The 26,230-nt window shown below is 42.3% G+C and overlaps 6 protein-coding genes across 9 annotated transcripts; 2 read left to right on the forward strand and 4 right to left on the reverse strand.

Moving 5' to 3' along the window:
• Window positions 1-1,724: 1,724 nt before the first annotated feature.
• On the reverse strand, window positions 1,725-2,835 carry LOC147040727 (alanine- and arginine-rich domain-containing protein-like). Its single transcript, XM_085900289.1, has 2 exons — window positions 2,608-2,835; window positions 1,725-2,101 (listed from the first exon to the last, which is right to left on the reverse strand). Exons 1-2 carry the CDS (start codon window positions 2,827-2,829, stop codon window positions 1,979-1,981), a joined length of 345 nt encoding a protein of 114 aa, XP_085756415.1. The 5' UTR covers window positions 2,830-2,835; the 3' UTR covers window positions 1,725-1,978.
• utp23 (UTP23 small subunit processome component) lies at window positions 2,608-5,157 on the reverse strand. 3 transcript variants are annotated; one of them, XM_085900286.1, is made up of 5 exons: window positions 4,767-5,157; window positions 4,517-4,691; window positions 4,094-4,457; window positions 2,851-3,031; window positions 2,608-2,746 (listed from the first exon to the last, which is right to left on the reverse strand). In XM_085900286.1, exons 1-4 carry the CDS (start codon window positions 4,952-4,954, stop codon window positions 2,883-2,885), a joined length of 876 nt encoding a protein of 291 aa, XP_085756412.1. In that variant the 5' UTR covers window positions 4,955-5,157; the 3' UTR covers window positions 2,608-2,746; window positions 2,851-2,882. The 3 variants fall into 3 exon arrangements, 2 of the variants coding, with proteins under 2 accessions (XP_085756412.1, XP_085756413.1); XR_015062870.1 differs by lacking the exon at window positions 2,608-2,746 and adding an exon at window positions 3,531-3,642 and having other exon boundaries at window positions 2,912-3,031; window positions 4,767-5,150; XM_085900287.1 differs by lacking the exons at window positions 2,608-2,746; window positions 2,851-3,031 and having other exon boundaries at window positions 3,712-4,457; window positions 4,767-5,146.
• Window positions 5,158-5,383: 226 nt separating this feature from the next.
• On the forward strand, window positions 5,384-9,093 carry rnf5 (ring finger protein 5). The gene is made up of 6 exons (XM_085900288.1): window positions 5,384-5,692; window positions 7,159-7,177; window positions 7,628-7,740; window positions 7,822-7,879; window positions 7,986-8,097; window positions 8,197-9,093. The coding sequence occupies exons 1-6, from the start codon at window positions 5,484-5,486 to the stop codon at window positions 8,307-8,309; spliced, it is 624 nt and encodes a 207-aa protein (XP_085756414.1). The 5' UTR covers window positions 5,384-5,483; the 3' UTR covers window positions 8,310-9,093.
• On the reverse strand, window positions 8,923-16,028 carry slc44a4 (solute carrier family 44 member 4). Its single transcript, XM_085900284.1, has 22 exons — window positions 15,795-16,028; window positions 14,543-14,591; window positions 14,352-14,425; window positions 13,764-13,842; window positions 13,573-13,672; window positions 13,337-13,468; window positions 13,199-13,259; window positions 12,935-13,055; window positions 12,408-12,491; window positions 12,237-12,349; window positions 11,981-12,103; window positions 11,718-11,817; window positions 11,538-11,630; window positions 11,364-11,466; window positions 10,999-11,258; window positions 10,818-10,912; window positions 10,623-10,726; window positions 10,449-10,522; window positions 10,227-10,297; window positions 10,028-10,122; window positions 9,872-9,956; window positions 8,923-9,774 (listed from the first exon to the last, which is right to left on the reverse strand). Exons 1-22 carry the CDS (start codon window positions 15,832-15,834, stop codon window positions 9,665-9,667), a joined length of 2,166 nt encoding a protein of 721 aa, XP_085756410.1. The 5' UTR covers window positions 15,835-16,028; the 3' UTR covers window positions 8,923-9,664.
• A 121-nt stretch (window positions 16,029-16,149) lies between these two features.
• Window positions 16,150-23,189, reverse strand: ehmt2 (euchromatic histone-lysine N-methyltransferase 2). Of its 2 annotated transcripts, XM_085900366.1 has the most exons (26): window positions 23,077-23,189; window positions 22,574-22,631; window positions 22,353-22,496; window positions 22,052-22,278; window positions 21,915-21,981; window positions 21,769-21,842; window positions 21,570-21,690; window positions 21,366-21,449; window positions 21,123-21,259; window positions 20,818-20,961; window positions 20,430-20,749; window positions 20,055-20,288; window positions 19,869-19,951; window positions 19,693-19,799; window positions 19,296-19,418; window positions 19,117-19,218; window positions 18,859-18,963; window positions 18,587-18,741; window positions 18,316-18,483; window positions 18,082-18,226; window positions 17,927-18,004; window positions 17,733-17,848; window positions 17,425-17,511; window positions 17,277-17,355; window positions 17,035-17,210; window positions 16,150-16,897 (listed from the first exon to the last, which is right to left on the reverse strand). In XM_085900366.1, the coding sequence occupies exons 1-26, from the start codon at window positions 23,101-23,103 to the stop codon at window positions 16,720-16,722; spliced, it is 3,339 nt and encodes a 1,112-aa protein (XP_085756492.1). In that variant the 5' UTR covers window positions 23,104-23,189; the 3' UTR covers window positions 16,150-16,719. The 2 variants fall into 2 exon arrangements, with proteins under 2 accessions (XP_085756492.1, XP_085756493.1); XM_085900367.1 differs by lacking the exons at window positions 22,353-22,496; window positions 22,574-22,631; window positions 23,077-23,189 and having other exon boundaries at window positions 21,915-21,992; window positions 22,052-22,119.
• LOC147040732 (uncharacterized) lies at window positions 23,166-26,175 on the forward strand. The gene is made up of 5 exons (XM_085900368.1): window positions 23,166-23,468; window positions 23,774-23,982; window positions 24,056-24,250; window positions 24,554-24,709; window positions 24,789-26,175. The coding sequence occupies exons 2-5, from the start codon at window positions 23,779-23,781 to the stop codon at window positions 25,839-25,841; spliced, it is 1,608 nt and encodes a 535-aa protein (XP_085756494.1). The 5' UTR covers window positions 23,166-23,468; window positions 23,774-23,778; the 3' UTR covers window positions 25,842-26,175.
• Window positions 26,176-26,230: the final 55 nt, after the last annotated feature.

The following is a 26,230-nucleotide window of genomic DNA, read 5'->3' on the forward strand; positions in this document are numbered from 1 at the left end:
TTTTCGGACATTCCTGTGTGTGTTTGCGAGTCCTAAATCTACAAGTGTGTGTGAGCAAGTGTGAGCTTCATTCACAGGCACTTTTTATCACTTGTGCACTTGTCATGGGAACTGAAAGGCTCGCGTGATGTCCCGGAAACAAACTCAACCATATCTACCAAGCCACCTAACTTACCCATCCAGCTAGGTCGTGTGACCCACCTACTTCTAACCAAAGTTCTGACCTATTTATATGCCAGCCTGGCACACACACACACACACACACACACACACACACACACACACACACACACACACACACACACACACAGGGGATGTTTGTTCCACATCATTGTTGAAGCAAACACACTGCAGGGAGTCCAACTCACAATGTGAATAGAAGCCCGGCAGCTCATTGGCGTCATCAACTCAATGAAAGGACAGTTGGCGTTTATTCTCCCTCGTTCTTGGGATTGCACACAAAAGGTCGGGTTTTCAACCACAGCCCGTTCGGTCTTCAAGCTGCTGCTGTAATTAGCAGAGAAAAGAAAAGCAGATCAGCTCGGCGGGTGTTTTTTTTTTTTTTCTAGGACATTCCTTGCTCTTATAGGACTCTTATAAGTTGGCAGGATTCTGAATGTCTTATTTGACAAAGGCAGCAATCACACAGTTTCTCATTAAAAAAAAAAAAGGGAAGGGCAGAAGGAGAACTGCCGAAAGAAGAATTTACATTTGAAAGAAAGCAGTGCCCGGATAAAGTGCTGGTTTCATTTTGAACAGGCCTACACAGCTCGAGCAGTCTGAATGAGAATCACGAGGAACTTAGAAGAAACTCAATCCGAATTTTAACATTTTAAGTGTAGCATTGTTGTTTTTTTTTAAATGTGGCATATCTCTGCTTGTTCAACAAAAAAAGATGATGCACACTGCGCACAGATGGAGATGCGATCACAAGATCAAGCACTGATCCGGCAGCTGATGGAGCTTCACTCCGGCATCCAGGAGCTCAAGCAAGAGCTGTCTGAAGAAGAGGAGGAAGAGCAAGACGAAGAAGGCAGCTCCTGGGACTCAGAGAGCGAACAGGGAAGCGTCTACTCCAGCTCAGGAGAAGAGGAGACCTTGCCCTTTGCCCTCCCTAAGACACCTTGGTGTTTTTACTCCACTGCTTTGTCCAGGAAATCTTCCAACAGGAGAAGTTCTGTGCCTTGAAAGCTCAAAGAACTTTTTTAACTCCTTCAGGATTGCAAAAATAGGAATTATGAATCTGAATGTGTATTGACCTAAAGGCAAGCAAGCCTTTGTGTAAAATTTGTAAGACAAATGTACTTTGACCACAGTATAAGCTATCGTGTAATAGTCCCTTCTGAAACATGTTGGAATAAATCATTGATTTATAGCTCTCCGGCTGAGTCGTAAAATATTTAGACAGCAAAAAAAACGTTGATGTCCGTTAATGGATGAATGTAAAAAGGTTACATCGCCACGGGCCGTTAATGCTGAAAGCTCGCTGACCTTACACGACTTTAACGGCGTCGGCGGGGCAACAGACGTGTTAGTACAACGCCGCAATAAAATAATTGTGACAGGATAAAATTGGCTCTGGTCTTTGTTCATTTTGTTTTCAGAGAACTTTATTAAAGAAGTGCATTTTCACAATTTCTAAAAGAATGACACATGGACATATTTATTATTGTCAAGCTTTTCGATTTATTTTCAAAAGATGATAGGGACAATAAAAAAAAATCGAGAGCAAGAGTGATTTTTTTTTTGTCATACTACCAAAGTGTCTTGTCTCATTACTTTAAGGGAGTAAAATGAAAGCACATTTTGGTATAAGTGCAAAACATCATGTAAAAATGTGATTTTTTTTTTTTTCTCACCCTGCTTACTTTATATATAATTGGCGTCAATTTTTTGCACAAATTCATCCAGTTCTCATTTCAAAGTGTTTAACGCCTCCGAGTTGTGCACGTTTACTGAGAGCCGTTCCCACTTGGATTTATTGCCGATAGTCCCCTGCGTCTTCCAGACCGCCAAAACTCTCCCTCCTCAGTCTTTGGATCTCGCTGTTGAGCCCCAGAAGTGTTTGAGCCAGCTGGAGGTCCTGCGAACGCATCTCCAACTGCGGATAGGAAAGCAACTGACTGAGGTCATCATGTACACTTGCTGCTCTTATTCTGTAAGTATTATCTATTTTGATGATCTCATATAAAATAATATTTGTAGCATGAGCATATTAAAATTGTAAATACCCAGTCCCATAATGTACATCATTGGCAACATCTTTGTGTTTAAATTGGAGTTGAAAGTTACATATAGACAGAAAACGATGCTTTGTCGCCGTCTTGTGGCAATATTAGGTATTTCTCTTCAAGACACAAGAGAATATATATTTTTTGTCTTTTTTCGAGTTATCATCATTTACATTTGACCAGATTTGTTATTTATGTCATGTTCCAAGTAAATAAATAGAAGCACAATTAAGTAATTTGTCAGTCAACTTATTTTTTTTAGTAATAAATCTTCCGCCTCCTTTGGTGTACTACTGCATATTATGCTGGCCGGGATGATTGTATTTGGAGAGCGATGAAGTTTTTGAGATGATGTACAGCCATTGTGAGAACTTACCAGTTCAGATCTCAGCCAAGTGATGGCTCCGTCAATTTGGGCCCTCCTCAGCTCCTCATTGGCTTCACGATTCCTGCTGATGCTGAGCCGCCTGGCTCGAGCGGTGTCCGCGGGATCATCTCGAGATTCCCCACTAGTCCTGAAGGCGTCAATCAGTTTGTTCTTGATGTTCTCCAGGACCATGGTGGACAAGGTGTCCTCGCTGTGGCTCTCACGGTTCATGCTGGGAGTTGGAGGACTTACGTGGGATGCTGAAACCTCATGTGTTGCACTTTTCAGGCCGCTGGTTCAAACTTCCTCCAGAGCTCCTCGTTGGATGTTTCTGTCTTCTTCTCCTTCAAGGCTCGCTCTGCCCGCCTCGTGTGGAGCTGCCTTGTTTTGTCATTGTTACTATGGAGAAACACCCCTCCTCCCTTGGGTAGCCCTAATAAGAATGGTAGATGTTGGACAAAGACTATTGTTGCTTCCAATAAGAAGTGAAAAGACCCCCTCCTTCTTCCCATCCTAACCTAAGCCACCACACCCTCCCCCACGTTTTTTTTTTGGTTCTCATTCAATGCCGCCCCCATACAACTCAACTGTGAGAAATGTGTTACGGAGGGGTTCTCTTTTGGTCGGCCTGATGTACAGCGGCCAGCAAATGCATGGAAGCCCCCCCCCCCCCCCCCCCGTGGACGTGGCGGCCGCTTCGCTGCCTAAATAAGACCTGCTTGTCAAGCTTAAAGGACAGACAGGTCGGGCGAGGAGCGAGACACTGCTTCAGTGTTAGCACAAAGGCCATCCTACAGTGAAATACAACCAGGGTCTTTGTGGTCCAAGTTAAGTCCATTCCCAGTGGGCTATGTGGGATGGTTTTTGGCAGCTGTGAGCACTTTTTTTCCCTCTGACTTTTTCTATAGAGATGAGACAGAGTTCTAACTTACGGGCTTTTTACACGGAGTAGAAAGAAGACAGCACAATCAGTCAGGAGTACAATTGGATCGGCTTTTTTCCCTGGTAGTCATTCCTCACTTTGAGTCATGTGACACAACATAGCTGTGCGAGAAAAAGCTGTATTAGCAAACTAGACCAATATATAGTTCAACAATTTGACGTGTAGCCCCCTAAGAGATGGAAAAGTTTATTTCTGATGGCTTTTTGTAAATTTCCATGGGATGTTACAGCACATTTCTTCATACTGACCACATCAAGAACTGAAAAAATATTTTCTTCACCTCAGTTAAATAGATAACACTGCATTGGCCACAGGTTGAATGGATAAATATGAAGAAGTCTACTTTCTGCTTTAATACAGCGCCTCTGCTGCCCTCTAGCGGTACAATTGTGTAGGAACGCAGCCTTTGCAGCAGGTCCGACTATTTTATTTCCACTCACACATAATGGTTGTAAAAAGTTCACAAAATTGACTGTACTAGGCAAACATCTCATTGGTTCATTCAATTTGATTCCGATTTTTTAGCCAAAGGTGCAGCAGCATGATTCTCACCTTCTATTTTACGTTTCTTGTGTCTGCTCCGAGTTCTTTTCTGACCCGGCTCAATTTTTTTAAGCGGCGGTGTCGGCCCCTTCTTCTTCTTCTTCTTCTTGAGGCAGCTCAGGGGGTTGGGGTTGTGCGGTTTCCTCTTCCTCTTGGTCCCCCGTCTGTCTCCGTCCTTTTTAGTAATGCCCTGTTCTTCTTTCAGGCTGCGAAGGCTCTGCTGCTCCAACGGGCTCACGAGCTGGCCCATCTCGATGGCCTGAACCCGGTCCAGCGACGGCTGGCTGGGTTTTTCAAGCACAATGGTGTTTTGGATGATGTAGAGAAGAGGGGCGCCTGGGATCTTTTGAAGACCTGTTGTCAGCTTGTAGTCCTGCACAACCAACACATTTCAGCAATTTTAAAATGAACTCAAATGTGAGATTACATTACCTGTGTGGCAACAAAGTAGTGATGCGGGTTTGTGCCCTCCAGCATAGAAAGCAGGCACTTCGATGCAGGAACTGGACTCTTCATATGCTCACATTTCCTCACTTGATACCTCTGCAAAATAATTCTGGCCCCAACAAGCTCTTTCCCCAAAGTTTCCAGTTCTTTTAGAGCGCAGCTTGGGACACACACACACAAATGCATGTTCAAATCGTGTTATTTCCTCCGATATAAGGAAATCAGTAATACTCACTTGGTGGTGCAAAGATGTACCTCACCCATAAGATACTTTGGCATTTGCTCCTTGATTTGAATCTTATTCTTTAATGCCGCTTGACAGAAAGTTCCGTCAATAAGAACCTGATAAGGTTCCCGAAAGTTGAAATTGTATTTGTAAAAAGATAATGTTTTCTTGGCTATTTTCTGTCGCTTGATCTTCATGACGGTGGATTGAATTGATACAAAAAGTTTCCCTAAATCTTAAAATGTAAGATTATGAATGAGAACGTTGGAATTAGAGCCCTATCGATGTAAACGAAGAGACAAATGCTAAATTATACCAGCGTGAGTTCACGCGACATGCAATGTGTTTACTTTCGGGGACTCGGTTGGGAAACAATATCCAGAACAAAAGTTCCGGACATCGTGGCTTTGGACATTGATTTGTTGTTGCATTTCATTATTTACAAAATTAAAAGAGAGAATTGTTGTTCTTCAACATTGTTATTATTGTTGCTATTGTATTGTTTTGCATTAATTTGGTGGTTTCCGACGATTGTCAAGTGAATAATGGCTTTGTTTTGATCGGCAACACAAGGGTGCATTCCGGAAGTGCGTCAGATGTACGGCTCGAGTCAAGTGTCAGCCGTCGACAGAGTCGCTTGTGATTCACAGCCAAACGTTAGTCTTGATCGGGCATTTGTGTTGACAGCTTGACGCGTAACTCCTTTTCTCTTGCACCCCACCTACTATGGCAGCCACCGACCCCCGGTTGTCGAGTGGCGGCGGCGGCGGAGCGACCAGCAGAGGAGGATACCCAGGTGGGGAGAGCCGCAAAGACCGCGACGGATCGGGCGGTGGTAACGGGGAAGACGATCGGGACCGAGGCAATTTCGAGTGCAACATTTGTTTCGACACTGCCAAGGATGCTGTCATCAGTATGTGCGGCCACTTGTTCTGGTACGGACCGAGTGAGAAGGGCTTTTTGGGATTGGGAGTGCCGATTGCTGTCAAATGATCAAATGTGACCTGCCGTGCGGCCTTTATTTCCTTCCCCTCTTTTAATGACACCTATATAGCTACGATTTACTGAGCATTACTAATCAAAAGTGTGTGTGTCACTTCACTTCCACTTTACTTGATCAAATGTCAATCGGCCTTTCTACCTTTTGGTGGTTTATGAGGCTGACCTTGTATATTTGGACATAAATGGCTGACTTGCTGCTTGTAACACATTAACTAGCAGTTTGTACAGATCAATGATGATTAAAGTTCTCGTTATTCAAGGGACAAAACACACATTTGTGTTATTAGAGCAAACTGGTTAAGTGTCAGGTTTAAAATGTGATCAGCAACTTTCATCTATATTTTAATCCAAACGATAGAACTCACTAAAATTTGTATCGTTGTGGCCAGTACTTACTATTTGGTTGCCAAAATGGGCATTGAATATTCATAACACGTAGCACTTAAGTGCAGGGAGTGCAAGGCATCTATTAGGCCTTTATTTGTATTTTTATCCCACTTGTGATCATTAGTTTAGTTGCCATGCTTCCCCAACAACCAGCCCCCCTCGCCTTTCGCCTCCCCTAGGACCTCCAGACTTTGTAATATGATGCAACAATCAGTAAGGCAGCAGAGTGATGACATCAGTTCACCTGTTGCAACTTTCTATAGGAGTTGCCATGAAGCTCTCGGAATGATGCAGTGCTGGTCTACTTGCAGCAAACTATAATATGCATATTGTGAACCCACTTTTAACTAGAAAAATGGCATTGAGATTATTTTCAAAGATGTTTTTGTCATTCAATGTGGTCTCAAGAAACCCTAAAATTGTATTTGCCAAATGACCCGCATACCCGCTTGGATTAATCACATGACTGTTCCACTCTGGGGTCATGTGACATCACACGGGCACCCACGGCGTGAACTCATGACAATTAGAATCTTGCAGTCGAGATAAAAATCGATGCTATCAGGTAGTGCAAATATACATTTGACAATGTAATGTTTTTTTCAGTAACATGAACACATTGAACTGCTTTGGAGTCTTGCCAACAGAGTTGGACGATTTGTTCAGTTGCGTGCATATTCCGAAGGAATGTCAGCTATCTGGTAGCTGCTGTTACACAAATACTACTTTGTGTGAGTCCCTTTTGTGTGTATCTCTGTGTGCGTTTGTCGTGCTTGCTCTCTCTCTCTCCCAGCTTCTTTGTGTCATTCAGTCACAAACTATGTCAAATAGAACATCGAAAAAGATAATAATAAATGCTATGTACAAGAGGGGTTAAATATTACAAAGCACAACTACCAATACATTTTAGGTTGGCATGTGTTCGTGAAGCTAATTTAACTTATCGTTATTGAGGTTCGTTTACATGCAGATGCAATGCAAATTAATAATTGTACCTTTTCTCTTTTTCCAGCTGGCCCTGTCTCCATCAAGTAAGTTTACCAGTTTATGGAAATAAGATCTTTTTTTTTGTTTTTTGTTTTTTGTTTTAATTGATGTGTTTCAAGTTCTGGGCCTAACTATGTAATGATGGAGTGCTGATCTAGGCTTAATGGTCATTACACTTGCGTGTGATGTAACTTGGATATCGGCACACGTAAGATGACTTAGTACAGCTTAAACACACTAATGCTTCTTTCTGTGTGGCACACTTTAGCTGGATTTACACCGCATGGTTCGAGCGACACACATTACACTTTCAGCTAATTGAATGCAAATGACAAACCAAAAAGAAAACTTGCTGACATGTTTTTTATCCTCTGCGAAGAATGACTAATATTAGCCTCTATATACTGCCCCCAAGTGGCCAAGATGCAGAAGGAACAGCACAATGTGTGTTGAATTGAAACAAAATGTTTCTTTCCTCCTGCTGCTCTCTTTAGTGGTTGGAGACGAGGCCTAGCAGACCACAGTGTCCTGTGTGTAAAGCCGGTATCAGCAGAGACAAGGTCATCCCACTGTATGGACGAGGGAGCTCCAGTCAGGAGGACCCTCGGTGCGCCCTTTGACCATCAAACTGTGTGTGAAGGCCTGACGGTGTTCTTATGAGTGACTATTTGTGTTGGACTTTTTTTAGGTTGAAAACTCCCCCACGGCCTCAAGGACAGAGAACCGAACCAGAAAGCAGAGGCGGGGTGAGTCTCTTTTCATTATATTGACGCTGTCCGGACAAAAAGTTGAGTTCATGCACATTTAGTTTGTTTACCTTGCACTTAATTCCAAGTGACGTGTGCTTTTTAGATGTTCCAGGGTTTCAGCGACACCAATTTTCACATGTCGTTCGGCATCGGCGCTTTTCCCTTCGGCTTCTTCACGACAGTCTTCAACGGCAACGACCTTTTTCACAGAGCAGGTAGAGTAGTTAATCAATGATCTATTTCATTTAGAATGGATTGTAGTCTTAACTTTGTTGTACCCATTTCTCGCATCCCCCTCCATCGTGTCTTTCCAGACCAATACCCAGCTGATGCCCAAGGCAACGGCGGTAACGGAAATCACAATTGGCAAGATTGCCTCTTCTTGTTTGTGGCCGTTTTTTTTTTCTTCTGGCTGCTAAGCGTGTGACAAAGAGGACGAATGGCAAAGACGGACGGACAGAGGGGAAGGGATGGGTCACTTAACCTGAGCCACATACACTCGTCTTGTTTTTTGTTTGTTTGTTTTCTTCCTGGTTCACAAGAAGCTTCCAATCTGCCTTTTGTTAATAGAGCTGTTGAATTACACTGTAAAAATAATCAGTCTGTCTTGAGGAGGGGTCAGAAGAAGACAGTATTATGTGGTCAGGGTGACCCAGGCTATGTCAAGTGAGTGTAATTCACCCCTCTACCCGCTTCTGGAGGCTCAGGACAGTGGCGGAAGAGCACTGACTCCATTGGTTACTATAACAACCTTTTTCTTGCCTTTAAAAGGCCAAAGAGTAGCAGTTTGCTTGTGTGTAGATATATTTGTCTTAAAAATGACTGCCAGTGCACTGTGATGCCATTTCAACCTGTCATTTGTTGACAAAATGTTTTTCTTCTACCAAAGCTTCCCAAAACAGAAGAGCTAATGAGTAGAAAAATGATTTCACTGAATAGCGGGCAGACTCGCAGCACTTCAGTGAACTGTGCTTCATAAACCATAAACCACATCCTGTATGTCAGAGCGAGTGATCCATTTGTATAAAGATTTGTAAATGTTTTTTTCTTGTCATTTTAGATTCACTTGTAGCAAATGCACTGATAACCAGAATGCTTTTTCTAAATTTTGCCACGCAACATTGACACATTTTCTGCCGGTGTGTACCAATAAAAAATAGGAGCTTGGCTAATGTGAGACTGAGCAAGACATTAAAATTTCTATCAAGGCAGCCACAATGTTTTGTGTCTTAATACATCACCCAACTCTGAACACAACCAATTTTCCAAAATCGATCCTAATGCAATGTGTTGAAAAATGAGTAAGACAGACAATTTTGATTTTTTTTTCTATTCAATACAAATGAACAATATTTACGCAGTCAAGCGTATTTATAAAACTATCAAAAAATATTCTATCAAAAGAAATGATGTTGGTCCTTTGTATAATATTGGCAACAGGTAAAATATTCCTAGGGCTAACTGAGCCAATTTGCATGAACAATAAAGTCCCAACGATCATCGTCGCACACAAATCTGGGTGTGGTGAAATTTGTCCTCTCCATTGAACCCATGTGATGTGGCAGACACTCGACTACGAGGCCACTGAGCTAGATGCAGTCAATCAAGAAAACCCGTATCAACCCGGCTCAATCTTTTGATATGTACATTTTGGTCACGTTAACATTTAAGCTTTGAAAAATAATTCAAACGTGCAAAATCAGCATTTTTTGGGAGGTAAACACCACAACAGAACAGTCTGGGAATATTACTTATTCCCACAGGGATTATGCTAACTAACAATCACTTCTTTTTTTTGGGGATCTTGTTGGATTTGTTCAAGATCTTCATGAGATTTTTGGACATGAAGTATGGCTTCTCCAGAGAGCCATCATTGCGTTCCAAGTCTTCCACTGTGAAGAGTTTGGTGCAAAGTTATATTAAATATTTATCAGACTGGTTTGTATTAAAAAAAATCTTAGAATTGAAACCTTGTCATTGTGTACTCACAGAAGCAGAGGAAGAGTGTGTCGACACACATGCTGTACACACTGAAGAATCCGTGAGCGATGAGGTAGCTACCAAACACTACCGTCTATGAAGGTCATTTGGAGAAACAACATTAAATGACATACTTGGATAGATGAAATGAACACAAAGTCATACAATGATTGGCGTCCAGTAGTAGTTGAGGGTCTCTGACTGCGCTGTGCTGTGTGGAAGAGGAATTCGGCCAGAGAAGAAGAAGAAGGCCAATACGCCTGCAAGAAAAAGATTGGTATTATCATTTTGCTCAATGGGAGATGCTTTTCTTTCTTTCTATTTTTCTTTTTTTTATTCAAAATGTCCCCAAAAAAATACGTACCTACTCCACCCACGACGAGGAATTTCCCAAAGAACAGCAACAGGTCGGTCACTTTATCCAGTATTACGGCTCTGTGAGGAACAATTATACATTGCTGTTTTACACTTTTAAGAAGATTTATTGTAAACTAAATTATAATCAAATCAGTACAAACAAACTGTTTTTTTTCAAAAATTCCCATCTGTCCATTAAAAAAAAAAAAAGTGGACTTTAAGCACAAACCTTATGATGTTTCTCATGATCAGAAAGAAAGCATTCTTGGCTGAGGTACAGAAGTTTTTTCCATAAACAGCAATCTGTGGAAAAGCACGAGTACTGCATTACAAAAAAGAAAATCATTTAAATAATACATATATTTAATAATAAGATAAATACATATTCATATATTGTGCTTACCATGATGTATGCATTTCTATTGAGAAACTTGATGCACTTCTCCAGGCACCAGAAACAGCACTTCATGCAGCACAGAATAAAACGTGCAACAGGGTTTTGAGCCGCTGGAGACAAAAACATCAGTGGCCTTTTTATAAAAAAAAAAAAAAACATATATATTGGCTGTACAGTCGCTCATTAGACAAGAGGCCTTACCTCTGGTTTTGTGGTCAATGTATTCGAGGAGGCTTCTTATAACCTGCACCAAGGTCAGAATCAAAGCACCAAATGCCAAAGAGCCAACATGGTACCTGAAATTATTTGTGGTAGGTTAAGAAAATGGATATGCTGTCATGAAAAGATTCAGAATCATTTTGCGATACAAACGTGGACTTACCTTAGTGTGCGCACAAAGGCACTGACCACAGGGAACATAGGGATGTCATTGGGTTTTTTGTAAGCCCAGTAGTAGGCGGCAAAGGCACCAGCCAGGGTGCACTGGCCCAGAGCAATGACAAAGTTGATGCACCAGAGAAAGGCCACCACATTGTAGATCTGAAGGTTGAACAGGTTCCTCTGGAAGAGCCCCTCCGTGTTGTAATTGACAAAGATGCACGCAGCGGAAGGACAGGTTGGGTAATCGGATGCGTTGAAGGACTAAAGCAGGGAGGGAATGGGGGGGGGGGAAGCAAGAGGCCGCATTCAAAGTCATGCAGGGCTGATTTTCAGGCCGCCAATTGAGGCTATTGTGAATTATCTGACCTGAGGGTCACAGTCCACGGTGCCGTTGATGCGCTGACACTCACTTAGACTGGAGTTGAGAGCCACCACTTTGTAGGATGCTCCTCCTGAAGTGGCTAAATACCTGTATCGATTAGCTCAGGAGATCAAACAAATGGAGTCGTCTGTATCTACGTGCTCACAATGAAAGGATACAATGCAGTGCTTCCCCAGTAGGCCACACAAACCAAGAGGAGAACAAACGTCACCAGAGGATAGAATAAGGTGCTCATCATTTGACCAATGGCCCTGTGGAAGAACGAGTGTTATTTTAAAGAACACACCAGATATATATAAATATAAACGTCGCATAAACTGCGTCACAGCACGACTCACTTGCTGGACTCTTGAATGAGAGCGATGGCGATGACGATTCTGTTTCGGAGGAAGATGAGGAGTAAGATCAGGATGGCTTCCACCACAGAGAGGATGATCACTGCGGAGGCAACAAAAGGAACAGGACAATGGGGGAAAAAAAGAAAAAAAAAAGACATTACAGCATTAAGATAATGGTAGATAAAATGCCTTGTTCTCATGTTTGGCAGGAATTTCAGAAAGTACGTTCACACGAGATACTGTATGTCACTGAGTAAACTCACAGAAAGCTAACCAAGTTTCTTGCACTTTTAGGTAAAAGCTGAAGTTGGTAGTGAAACCAATGTCAGTAATGGAAGCAGAGAGATTCTTGTAGTTTGCATACTCCCAGTAGCAGTGCCAAATCCCTGAAAAAAATAATAATCCCACAATGCTTAAAAACATGCTGTACACACCCAAAGTGAATCGAATAAATGCTGTGATTGCTACATTTGCTATTTCAAGCGGAATTAATAGATGCAAAGTTGAGTTCAGAATCACCATATGCCCCGGTGCAGAGGACGGCTACAATCAGGAACCACACCATCACGCCAGCAGTAAATCTCAGCAGGAGCAGGAACAACAGACTGAGCACCATGGCTATTGCCAGACCACTGTAGAAAACAAAACATGTTTGGACTGAGTATTCGGAAGAGGAAGGCATCAACTCACGCGAGGATCCAGGGCCATGATGACGCAAAATCCTCAAAGATCCTGACCCCTATGTCCCTGGCGCTGAAGCTGTTCAATATGTCCCTGGATCAAAGCAAAAACAAACAGTTAGTTGTTAGTTGGCAACTATTCACTAAGCATGCTAGTAGCTCCTAAATTGATGCAGCGGTAACAAAAAAAAATGCACGATTGCAAGGCACAGAATTCAAATTCATCACAGGAAAGTCGAATATAAATATCGAATATTGGCATCCAAACCATGACCGAACACATGCGAGAAAAAATTAAATCGAGCATATCTCGATATAACACTGCTAATTCATGCAGAGCAACGGGACTGACTACAACCAGGCGCTATTTGAGGGTTGGACACACTTACGAGGCAACCGACCCTGTGCTGGTGATGGGGACAACAAGTGGATTACTAAAGTGGGTCTGCTTTTATTTTGGTATTTGACAGTGATGTTCATCATGTGGAATTTTCTTTTTTCAGGCAACATTTCTCTGCACTCATTTATTGGCTTTACCCTGTGCCGTTCATGAGAAGGTTGGTCGTTTCGTTGACAGATGTTGGCAAGCCTGGAATGTTGGAAAAATCCGGTGGCATGTTCCCGAGCAATTGGACATCAGGCAAACATCTTCCGATAACTGCAAAGTGGAGAAAACAATCAAAATGATTTATTGTCCTTCCACATTTGAAGCAAATGTAAAAAAATTGAAAGAAAAAAATCGATCCAGTGGAAACTCCGAAGTCAAACAGTCCCGTTTTATTAAAATCAACTTGCACTCACCGGAGGTTGTGGGAATAGTATAGAAAGGACACAGCTCCTTTTCCACAATCTCTTTAACAGTCTAAAAATAAAATGATTCAGTTAAGATCGAAGTCCTGACAACATAAATAAGTCATACACAAGATATATTATACAAACCATATGAGTGTCTGACAGATTTAAAGAGGGTGCACAGAGGCTTTGTGTGAAGACATTTGCAGGCTTTGCAGTTGGAACGTAGTCAAACGGCTTCACAAAGGTGAATTCACTCGGGCACTTTTCCACACATATCTGGTGGTGGAGGGGGCAGCGTGATTACGACGGAGAAAGGCAGCAAGTATAGCAGAAGAAAAAAAAAAAAAAAAAAAAGTTCGTCCATATGCAAAGCATTCTACCTGTGTGGTTGGACATTGCAACCCGTTGAGAGCTGCTGCCATCACATTCACTCCCGTTGCACATTTGAGAATGTCAAAGTAAAATAGTGCAGGTCGGTTTCTGAGAAAGAAGACAGAAAGGGGAAAATATGAACTGATGGCGGCTTAATATACTGTATATTTTGTAATTGCTGCAGGTGAATGTTAATCACATGTTTGGTCCAGTGCCACAGAACCATCCGGTTGAGTTTTTTGGAAAGAGAACTTGCCGGGGATCTCCATAGAGCCATGCTGAGAAAAAAAAAAAAAAAAGAAACTAAATGACACAAACAAATGGCTAAAGATAGACTAAGCTCATATTCTAACATTTTGAGACCTTTTGAAAACAAGGAGTACCACAAAAGATTCTGTCATGGGCTGTAGAAAAATAGACTTGGACAGCATCCAATGATGTATTTTAATGAGGTCCTATTGAGCTGGCTGCACACAGACTTTGTGTTGACTTACGATAAGGAAGTGGTTGCTGTGTGTTGGAATGAGGTTCATGACCAAGCTGGTTATTATTTAACAAGCTCAATACTTCTATTGTATTTGTTTCTTGTAAAGAGGAAGTCATTGTGAGGTTTAATCTACATACTGTCCCCACTTTTTTTTTTTAATGCAGCTACAAAGGTAAACGAACAAACCTTGATGTGCTTATTTGTGTGGTGTTAAATATAAAACAATGAAAAATCAAATAAAGTGGTTTACAGGGTTGAACTTTTGAGAGATTGCATACTTTTTTTTCTGGTTAAGCTTACCTAAAATCCCAACCGCGATGTAGCCAAGGATGACCAACATAAACAAAACGCAGCAGATTATGTCAGTGCACCCTCTGGGATAAAAAACGGGAGGGCAAAACATCATAGTGAGCAATGTGGACTTTGCACAGAAATGTGTTATTGTCATAAAAAAAGAAAAAGAAAAAATGCAGCAGGAAATTGAAGCTCACCTCTTCCTTATGGGTCCATTAAAGGAGGGGTCATACTGGACAGGTTCACCTAGACAACAACAAAAAAAGACAAGGACATTGATTATGTGTATTTTTTTTAATATTCGATATTTGTGGTGGGATGTATATTGGGATTCCCACCGCTCAAGCGTTCATCCTCAGAGAGTAAATAGTGACAACAAAGGAACCTGTTCATCAGCCTCTTGCTACGACACAAGTGTCACATTTCACAATGCAACTCGTAAAAAGTTTCAGGGTCATTCCATTTAAAGATGCCTCAGTTTTATAGCGTTGGCTCATATGGAAGAGAAAATGGGGTCAGTAGCATTCCGAGTCATCTGATGATTTAGCTTCGGTGTGCAATCAGAGCAACATCATCATAAAATGTCAAATCGGTCACTTCCTGGTTATAGATCGAACTCCAAATGATTCTCATTTAGATTATGCATAGGCCTTAAGTAAGATTAAAAAGGAAAGAGACCATTCAAAACACAAACTTATTTAATTCAACCTAGTAACTCGTAGAAATCTCTTTTGTATTCATACTAATCACACATCCACATACAATGAATCAGACATTTTGTTATTGTTTAATAAAAGGTCATAAACAAGAAATCATCACACAAACATCTCCCGAGGCATTTTTGTATTTTATTTCAATATATGAAATGAAATATAATCTGTATTTACCTGCAAGGAGGATTTATTTACTATTGCCTTGTTAAACCTCCCATTCTGTAAATACACTTGTGGCTCCATCAATAGATAAGCAGAAGTGTACAAACCCTGAGTAAATCTGCACCATTAGTGGGAAGGAATGTTCTCTCAGGCAAAAAAAAAAAAAAAAAAACGAATATTATTAAGGAACATAAATACTTTTTTAACCATATTTTCGATATAGTAACTTGTGTTTTCTACATATATAAACAAAATAAATACAGCTATACTAGAATACTTTATAGCTTATCTATTACATCTATTACTACAATTATGACTTTTAGTAGTGCAATGAAATAACTAAATCTATATTTTTGTTTGGCGTAAAAACGGAACCGCGTCGTAAACCGAGGAATACATGTACCGTGATTAGAAGATGTGTTTTCCAAATCAACGATACATATTACCATAAGAATTATACTGGGAAATGTTGAACAGCCGCTTATTCAAACGTAAAAGTAAAGACTTTTTGTATTTCGTCCCGTTTAAGCGAAGTCCAACAAAGGTAACGGGTGATGGCGACTTGGCAACTCACCGAACTCCGATTCCGGATTTGTCTGCGTTTTCTTGCCCATTTTCCACTTTGACCCCCACCTCTTCTTCCTCGGCTTGTCACTAACTACTCAATTTATTTGGAGTAAGTCAAAAAGCCCGAAGGAAAGGGTAGAACAAAAGCTTTTAAGAAGGAACAGTCGAGTGAATCTTTTCCCAGTAGACAGTTGTTACTATGGAGTGACGATGGCAAGTGCGCACCTGTGTTGGGAAGTGAACCGGAAGTGTCCAGGTGCACGCGCGTTTACAGAGGCCGGAAAATACATAAGTTTAGTTTTTGATTTTTTTTTTTGTCAATAGTCCTTTATTTTTCACTTTGGACATAAGACTGTGCTAATGGTGGAATTTCATCGTGTGTTATTGAGAACAATGCCATTTTGGAACGTTGTATTCACCTTCCATTCAAAACAATGGATGTGTCCATGCTAATGACGTCATCTTTATGCGTATTTAATTTCAATATGTCCTGACATCCATAACACTGGAATTGTTTTAGTCCTGCCAATCTTGTTTACAAACCATAAGATACAATCGTTGAAGGATTCTACATGAAAACATTTTATGCAAATTTATTATTTTAAATGCATATAATAAAGATGAAAACTAATAAAAGGCTAAACAAATGGATACACTATGCCTCCAATACATGATTGGTCATTGGATTTCTGCATGAGTGTACAAAAACAGCACCAAAGACAATATAGAATACAAGCTAAACAATGGCACATTAATGCTAAAACCTGTCAAATATATGTTGTTCAACAACAAGCATACAGTATGTAAACAAAATTGGTATTTCATGTTGAGCGCAGAGGAAATGATGAGTGACTTTGAAAATCTGGCAAAAATGGAAGAAAGTAAAAAGCACTGTGACAAGACGATATGAAAAAAGAATCCTATTTCTGTCATTAAATGCTGGGAAGAGTCAACCCACAGTCTGCTCCCAACTCAGGACTGGTCTCCAGTGGAGCCAATCTGCTCTGCTCCAAAGCAATGGCCTCTGCAGAGTGTTTGCATTTCTCCGAGCCACACTGGCAGGTAAAGTATTTGCTCTTAATGTCCCAAAAACGATCTCCATAGTCAAATCTATGGGCGAAAAAACATACGTTAGAAAACTGCGAATTCTAGTCAGTTGCACATGTATGGCAACCGTAAATCACAGCTATCTAACGGAAGCGCTGGCAAAACATACTAATGGTGACATCCATCATAACACATCTCACCCGAGCTCTTGACCACTATGAATGTCTCTGGAGCTGAAGAAAGCGATGCGAGGAAATCGCAGGTCCTGGTGCAGCATGAAAACGCGCACCGGGATGAGGTTAGGGTCACAAAGGTGGTTGATGAAGCGGCTGATGTTTCCGTAGTAACGGGCATCAATACAGTACACCTCCCCGTCCTTCAGAGAACACACGGGATGTGTTAGACATCAATTGAGCAGGATATCTTATACGCTAATTATTACTTTATTGTCCAGGTCAAAAAGGTAAGAGTCATCCTCTCTAACGTCCGCTTCCGCATCTGAGATGAGCTCTCCCACATATCTGCAAGGAATAACGATATTAAAACATTTGTGGTGAAAACACCAAAAAGACTGGAGGGTTCCCTCTTACTCGCAAATGAAGCTTCCTTGGGGAATGTCTTGCAACGCTCGGACACCCCAGCCCATCTTCTCTGTCCTGTAGAGTTGAAGGCGAACTCTGATGGAATGAGAGGAACATTTGATACGTTTAGTGCAGTAGACTAAAGGTGATGCAAATACAATTAAAAAAAAAATATATCTCTATATATATCTCTATATATATATCTCTATATATATATATATATCTATATATATATATATATATATATTGTATATTACTGTATATGTTAGACCGCAGTAGAATGCGAAGATGTACCTAATTTTATGTTTCATACTTACTTGATGCCAGCCTGTACCACTCTATTCTTGCATGTCCGGTGACAAGAACAGGCCATGTTGCATTCGAAAATGAGGGGAGGTTCAATCTTGTTAAATTCTTGAAGCAATCGCTGATCCTGTTCAAATAAAAACAACAAGAGTATTTTTATTAGACGAGTTTTTTGGATTTCAAACCAAATCCGTTTTGGTTTTACCTTGTCATACCAGCAGCGGATGCTGAGCTGCCCACAAAGGCAGTTGCTGGAGGAACAGTCATCAGTGCAGCCACAGTGCTGAGAAAACATGACAGAGTTGCTTAGCTTCTTTTGGAGCAGAATACTAGTAAAAAAAAAATGTTTTTTAATCTGACCTGTAAATGTGTGATGTTACGGTCGATATTCATTGCTGACGTTTCACAGTTTTCTGAAACGTATTTGTAGTCTGAAGGACAGCCTTCGTCATCTACTGCATTTACACATGGAATGGGTGCGTTCTCGTAGCCTTGAGCAATGTCACTAGGACAGTACAGCAATAATGATGATGAAGATCAAAATACAACAAGTGTTGACAGGAAGTGAGCATTTCAAAAGTCAACAACACCAACCTGCATATAATTCTTTCAGTCCTAAGCACGCGGTTGGTTATTCCTCTTCGTATCTTCCTGTTGATCTGGAGTGCAACCCATACTGGAGTGTCGGGACGTGCAAGGGTGAGAGGCGTGTCCCCTTCCCTGTTAATAGTATCGATGTCGGCACCTCTCGACAGAAACAAGCTAAAAATGAAAACACACAAAAGATCCCATTTATTTTTAAAGTCATGTGATCGAGTAATTTGATTATTCATCTGAATAATAATGTGACTCAGGCTTGACTCACGTGACACAATCTAAGTATCCTTCTCTTGCGGCGATGTGGAGCGGCGTGTCGCCATGCACGTTTACTGAGGCAAGGGAACAACCAGCGTTCAAAACCATCTCTGCGATATCCACGTTTCCTGCGTAAGCTGCCCAATGGAGACATACATTCAGCTCCTGAGGGGGAAACATTCGTTTTTTTTAGGTAAATCATTTACAAGATGACCAGAGTGCTTATCAAAAATGAGCATTGCATTTTATTGAAACCAATTTTGGGAGATGATAAGCGCTCACCTTGTCATTAATAGTAACGTCAGCTCCTCGGTTCAGTAGCACTTTGATCACGTTCACGTGTTTGTGTTCCGCAGCCCAGATGATTGGCGTCCAACCACCGTTATCCTGAGATGCCCAAAAATGTGTCAGTGTGATGTTTTAACAAGTGACAGCATGAAGTTTGTGACTAATTTAAGACGTGTACTTTTGGAGAGAGAGAGAGGCTAAAAAAAAGTTTTAAATTGAGCACGCCTTCAAACTTTTCAGGCTTTTCTTTACCTGTGCATTTACATCCACCTGTCCTGTCTCCAGCAGTACATTGACAATTTCAAGGTTGCCCTGTTTGGCTGCATGGTGGAGACCAGTGTATCCATCCTCCTCCTGAAAAAAACCCCCAAAATCTAATTATTCTTGACCAAAAATACAAACGTTTACTTTGGGCAACAACAGATACTCACAACATGGTAGACGCAAGCCCCATTTTGGATCAAGTATCGAGTCACTTCAATGTGATTGTTGATGATGGCTTCTAGTAGTGGTGTTCTCAGGTCTTTGTCCTGAGCATCTATTTGAGCACCCGCCTGTCAGTAGAAACTTATTTAGTTCATGCAAAAAATGTGGAAAAGCTAGATAAATCAGACAAGATCAATGGATAATATGGATGGACTCAGATTAGATGGAGTTAGCATAGACTTGCTACTAAAGTGCCGCAAATTACTTCCAAATGAATTTCAAATGATCAAACTGGCTTTTTCTGCGATTTAGTCGAAGGGGAATATGTACAGGAAAAAGTTTGGAAATAATTTGTCTTCATTTTCTTGCAGCACCAAAATCTCCTCAGATGGCCTCACACACTTGCAGCAGGATGTAGCAGACTTCCAAAAGGCCTCTTTGAGCCGCAGCATGCAGAGCAGAGCGTCGATTCTGAGATTCAGGCTGGTATGCGGGATCAATGCCCTCCACTTGAACACATCATACACAAAAACATGAACACCACACTGTACAAGTTTACAGGATTATTTTTGACATACTTAGCATGAGCAAAACTCTCTGGACTTCGCCTTGTTTGGCAGCAGGATAAAGTTGACGTGGGTGGAACCTTAATTTCTTTCTCCTAGGGGGCAAAAAAAAAAAAAAAAAAACATCCAGATTTAGTTTTTGCAACATGAACATGAAATTAATCTCTATCAGGAGTCATACTGCAATTGAGAACCAACCTTTCAGTATCCTGTGTGAGAATAGCCTTTTGTAGCGCCGTCCTGCTGGCTCCTGGCGGAAGAGCACTGGCGCAAACAGGTTTCCCATTTGGCATACACACAGACGGCCCCACGCTGTCCACGCCCTCCTCGGGAGGGGGCACGGTGGAGGCGGATGCAGTTGAGGGCACGGGCTGGGGCGGCTGCTGTTGCTCGACTGTTACTAGGGCCATTCCATGGCTGCGCATACGTGCACTGGTGAAGGCAGTTGATGGTAAGAAGTACTGTATATATGCAAAAGATTTATTTTTTTTAAGCTGTACTTTTCTTTCTCATTTCTTATCTTTTAATGCTTTTTAAAATGGTGACCAGTTTCGCCTTCTCATGGAATCTTACCTGACAGGTCTTTCAGGCATCTTCCCATCTTTCATTCCTCCCGTGGAGGCTGCGAGAGACGGCGCTGAAGGGACAGTCGGCGGCAAAGACGGCGCGGTGGTGGAGGACGCCGACATGGTGACGACCATGCTTGCGGATGCTGTCGCCGCGTTGAAGGGAGGCATGGTGACCTCTTGAGCCTCGCTTGCGTCCTCGCCGCAGTGCGGACAGAAAAGCATTCCGCCGTTTTCTCTGCTCCGCCCACCCCCAAGTACCGTGACACACCCACGGTGGAAACGGTGGGCGATGCGCTGGTCCGGGCAGCATTCAAGGAATGTTCCCTTGAAGAAGAACATTTGGATGAACATGGGCGCCGTTTTGAATGTAACAATAAGTGCCAACAACTTACTGCTATACAAAAGAAACCACAACCGGGACAGCAGTGGTGTTTCACCATGTGGGCGCGATGGGTTTCACAAAGCACCATAAGGGGCACCCGGCTAGATGGACGCATGGTCTCTCCTTTGGTCGTCACATTGGTGCAAGCCCTCAGCTGGCAGATTCAACAAAACACTGACATGTTAGACAGCGAGGAAATTGGATTGTTATAAAGAAATCAAATGTGATCATGTTCTAAACAAAATAGAAAATCTTGATGGAATCTCGTGGAATCTTACCCGAAAGGCCTTTCATGTTTAATGTGTGGTCACAAACCTCTCCATTGCTGCTCTCAGTGGCCATACACTGTCTACTGGCACGGTGGTTGACGCTGTCAACACGAGGAGCTTCCATTCGACAGCTACAAAGGGGAAGCTCCTCCAGCCGCTCGGTGTCCCCTCCATCGCTTCCCTCTGCGACAAACACATACAGCAATTTTAGACTTTCCGACGATCCAAATGGCTGTATCGGATTGTCATCGTAGCAAACGATGAGAAACGTAAAGTAAAATAAACCTACCATGATGAGGTGAGAGTGTCAGGCTGTCGGCAGCAGCGATGTTTAACGCACCTAAGGGCACCTCTGTGTACTCAGTCGACCTTCCTGCCAAAAACCCGAAATTTCACATTTTATTATTGGTCAGTGATAATATGCAGACCGGATTTAATGAGTAGAAGAAAGTTTTTGCGGTCATCAATATGAGATTGCATTCATGGCACTCACCTCCAACTGTCTCCAGCACAGGAGACTTGATCCTATCTTTCCCCTGATCCACCTGTTTCCATGGAAACTCTTCCGACTTGTTCTGAATCACTGCGTCTCTTTGCGATTCACAATCCGATTCCTAACAAGAATATTCCGTTTCAATGCTCCTGATATTGCATTCACAATTGTTTTGCGTAACTTTCCATCTCTGACTTACCATTTTTTGCGTCTTGTCAGAAAAATGATCAGACTTCTCAGGAGATAAATGGACAAGTTTTCTTTTTTTTCCAACTATCAAGCAAGGCACATTACATTTTTTTAATGACACAGCAAAACGTATTATTTCTAAATATTTATGCTCACCAGTTTCAGTGTCGGACGATGAACCGGATGGAGTCACAGGTCTGGTAGGCGTGTCGGTTTGGCTCATCTGTATTATCACTGAGTTAGCGGGTTAAATGCTGGGCCCCGCTTTATTTGTTTATATAAAAGAGATTTACCTGCATTGGTGATAGCCGGGTCATTGTTTTACGTGCCCGATGGATTTTGGGTGATTCCGATAAGGTAGAGGGAGAGGAGGAACTTGGAGGTGGAGATGGCAGGACAGGTTTAGTACTAATAGGTCCAGAAACACTCATCTTTGCTCGGCCTGGGGAGAGCGTCGTAGATGTAGAAGGAGAAGAGGACAACAGGGAGGAGGTCCCGGGTAAGGATTTAGCGGCATATCCTGTAAGGAAGAAGTTTAATGTAGGGATGGATGTTGATGTGGGAAATTGTGGATAATCAGAACCAAAATATCACCTTGAGGTGCTTTGTTAAGTGGGGAGAACGCGCCATCCTCTCCATCAGCCTCCTTTGCAGGCTCCTGAGAAGTCAACATCTGTGTTACACCAACCACTGGCTCTGCTTTTCTGACAACGGCATCTATGGTGACGTCAGCATTATCTGAAGGGAAAATGTCATATATTAAAACAAATAAAACGTGTATCAACACAGAGAATTTAACTCAAGGGGGTAAATACCCTGTTTGACTTGACTTGGGCCAGCTATGGACTCTGAGACGTTTTCTTCTGGAGACTCCTAGGGAATAAACAAGAGATTATCCAAAACATAACTATATTTGCATAAATCATAACATATTTGCGTTGAGTTTGAAATTTCAACCAATCGTATTAGTGTTTACGTGAAATGCCGCCATTATTGCCGCAAAAATCGAGCAAAACAAAAGGAGTCCGAATGTAAGCATCATAAAAGAGCGACTGAAAACATTACCAAACAACAAATTAGGTCACGTCCTCCACAAAATAAAATAAAAATCACAGCTAAACAGAATCATACATATCTTATACACAGCATTGTTACTAGCTAACATCACATTTGCTAGCAGTTTTGCACAACATGGAAGCAAGCAGCTACTGTTACCAAAACGTAAAACGCTGCATATTCAGACACGACTACACTTTAAGCGTCTTATTTTGCTATTTTCAAACGTATGGAATTTATTTTCTGGTGTAATGTTTGCTACCTTTGTCGCAGACTCGGATGCCGACATCTTTCCCAATGAACGTCGACGTATGAGAATGTGAACGTGCGTACGTCACGAGGTAAGCCCCGCCTCCCCGGTCTCCGACGTTATTGATTTAAATCTCGCTGATCGGAAATCAGTATTCAATGCTCACGCTTAAGACGACCATAGCGAAAATGAACGATATAACCGACTCAAAGTCAGTCCGGTAGTCCTGTAATAGTGTTTTTACTGCTCTTGTCTCGAGATGCTCTTCAGTCCGAGAGGTCGTAAAGTAAACAGACTGGCTCGAGCAGCAAGCAGCGAAAGGAACGGAAAAGATTGGAACTAAAACAAATCTGCGTCTGTCTTTTGAAAACAGACATCGGTCTGGTACACTCGACGAAATAAAGGTGAGTTCATGCAAAGTTCAATTCTGCAGTATGACAAGTGAGGATGTTTTGATTGTGCGTGAGTGGTCAGATGCACAGCAAGCTAACTTGTTTGCTAGCGTTAGCTGCATGCATTAGCTGTGAAGGAAAATAGTTATCAATCACATCGTTCATCACATTGATTCGTGGTTTTGGAGTCACTGAATTTTGGGAACCTTTCACTCCCGATCAATTATTTAAATGATGAACATAATTTTAAAAAAATCATGCATAAGATGCCAAAATAAGCTTTTATCTGCAAGTGATATCTAAATGCTCCATCTCAGACAGGATGGAGATGCTGTGTTTCCGCTTGCCCGGTCATGGGGACATGACCCTCAAGCACATGAATTCTTTGAGGTCTCGCCTGCATTTTTGTGATGTCACCATATTGAGCAGCAACAACCAAACATTCCGGGGACACAAGGTAGTCCTGGCTGCATGCTCACCCTTCCTGAGAGACCAGTTCCTCCTCAATCCTTCTTCCAAGCTTCAGGTAAAGAATGCACAATGCCATAGTATCTGTTGTCCAGTTCTAAACAATGTTCTGTTTCCCCACAAATGTCTAGGTGTCAATGCTGCACAGCTCTTCGGTTATGTGTGATCTGCTACAGTCCTGCTACACTGGTATCCTCCAATTTAAACCAGAGGAGATAGTCAACTACTTGACTGCAGCAAGTTACCTGCAGATGGAATATATTGTCGAGCGATGCCGTGATGCTCTGAAGAAGTACATGCAGCAGAAAAACCCGAATCCACTGAAGGTTAGTCTTTCAAAGTTGTTTCTTTATAACAACATAAGAACATTGATATTCAGGAAAAAGACAATGTGCCAAAGTTTCAGAAAGACACAAGAAATAAATATCCAATCAAGCACAATATTGATTCTAAATGATGTCCAACAGAAGATGAACGACCTAGCAAATCAATGCGACCCTATTGATTTTCAAATGGGTCGAAGGTGAAAGCCTACTCAAATCAATATGTCCGAGAGAAAAGAATCCTGACATTTTTTCAGGGCAGCTCATCCTAGACCCAGAGCTCACATTATTTTCGGACTGTTCCAGATAACTACAGAGCAGAGCCCACCTCAGCCCGTGATTGTCAGTGGCAGCATTCATTCCATCGCATCCAACCTAAGCGGCCGCCCTAAAGTCCACTTGGTGGAAGAGAACAGCGCACACGACAACAGTCAGCCCAATGATGGCAAAACATGTGTGAAGGTATGCTTGTTCCCACTTGCCAGCCAGTAGTTGTGTTAATATTGATGCTTCAGATGTTATCTGAACATCTTTGACACAGGTTAATCCATCAGACCAAGAAGGAGAAGCCCAGCGTGATGTGTTCCAAGTGTACATCTCTGATGAAGAGCAGAACATTGTCAAGGAGGAAGACTCTGGAGCTCCCACCGATGCACATAAGGATGCCCGTTCCCCCCCAGAAGACGGAGTGGTGGCAGAATATGATTTAACAGCTCAAGGTGCTGGCACTGACGTCTTCTCAAAGGACGGGCTGCGATCTTTCAGACACAAGTTGTCAGAACCCGTCCGAGGCCGAGGGAAAGCGATGGGGAGGGGTTTCAAGAGGAGGCGGTGGGTGTCATCTCAGGAGAAAAAAACTCCTCGATCAGCCTCTCAAGATTTGTGGTACCTCGCAGGGACTGCTGGCGGCTTTGGAATGGACTTGAGCGAAGGGCTCAAGACGGGGAGTTTTTTCTCAGTCGACCTCCCGCGATTGGACTTAAGTTTAGATGACACTCGGGGGGATAAGTCTTTGCCGCCGGCCGCCAGCAGTTTGACGCATTTTGCAGTGGACGAGTCCGGAGATCCCGGCGAGGGGAGTTGCGGGTTGAATCCGGGCACGAGCGAGGGGGGGGACGAGTCCGTCGCCGTGGTGGGCTCCACATCCAGCGTCACCGGGCCCGTCATCTGCGAGCACTGCGGCGTGACGTGCCCCTCGAGCCACGCCCTTGCCATGCACTATTGCTCCGCCCACCAGGTTTACTCCTGCCCCTTCTGCGACAAGCAATTCCACCATTCGTACAACCTGAACCGACACATGGCCTTGCACCGAGGCAACGGCAAACCCCACCAGTGCCCCCTGTGTTCCAAGGGCTTCACCCAGAGGTCCACGCTCATCGACCACATGAACCTCCACAGCGGCGAGCGCCCTCATCGCTGCGCGTATTGCAACGCCCGCTTCGCTCACAAGCCGGCGTTACGGCGCCACCTGAAAGAGCAGCACGGCAAAACAACAGTGCAGAATTCCATCCACGAGCAAGAGGAGAGGGAGAGATCGCTCGGTAGGATACGAGAAGAAGCACAAGAATGTCCAGTTACTGAGCAAACGTCGTGAAAACCAAAGAATTTAAGGCTAAACCATTTTTTCATCACGTGAACATAGTTTAGCCGTGAGGCCTTTTAAATGTGTGTGTAATTTTAATCTTCAACTGATTTTATTATTTTGTACAATGTCTTTTGTGAGAAAAAAAAAATTGACATTTTTTAAAATATTTTGATGCCTTAAAAAAAAAAAAAAAAAGAATCACTGGTTTTAATGTCTGTAAATATTGTATTCCATGTAAGCGCGATCCGGAGGAATCTTCGGGGCCTGTCTGTCACTTGTTGTACACTGCCTATTGCCAAGGCCGTAAGTGCTGTTGTTCAAAGAAATAAATGTTTGAGGTCTGCTTTCCTGTTCATTTACTGTGCATCTCACAATTGTGTTGTAATGTTTCAAAAGTG

Source organism: Syngnathus leptorhynchus, chromosome 20 (genome assembly GCF_054491065.1).
Source record: "Syngnathus leptorhynchus isolate UIUO chromosome 20, UIUO_Slep, whole genome shotgun sequence".
Lineage (NCBI taxonomy): Eukaryota > Metazoa > Chordata > Actinopteri > Syngnathiformes > Syngnathidae > Syngnathus > Syngnathus leptorhynchus.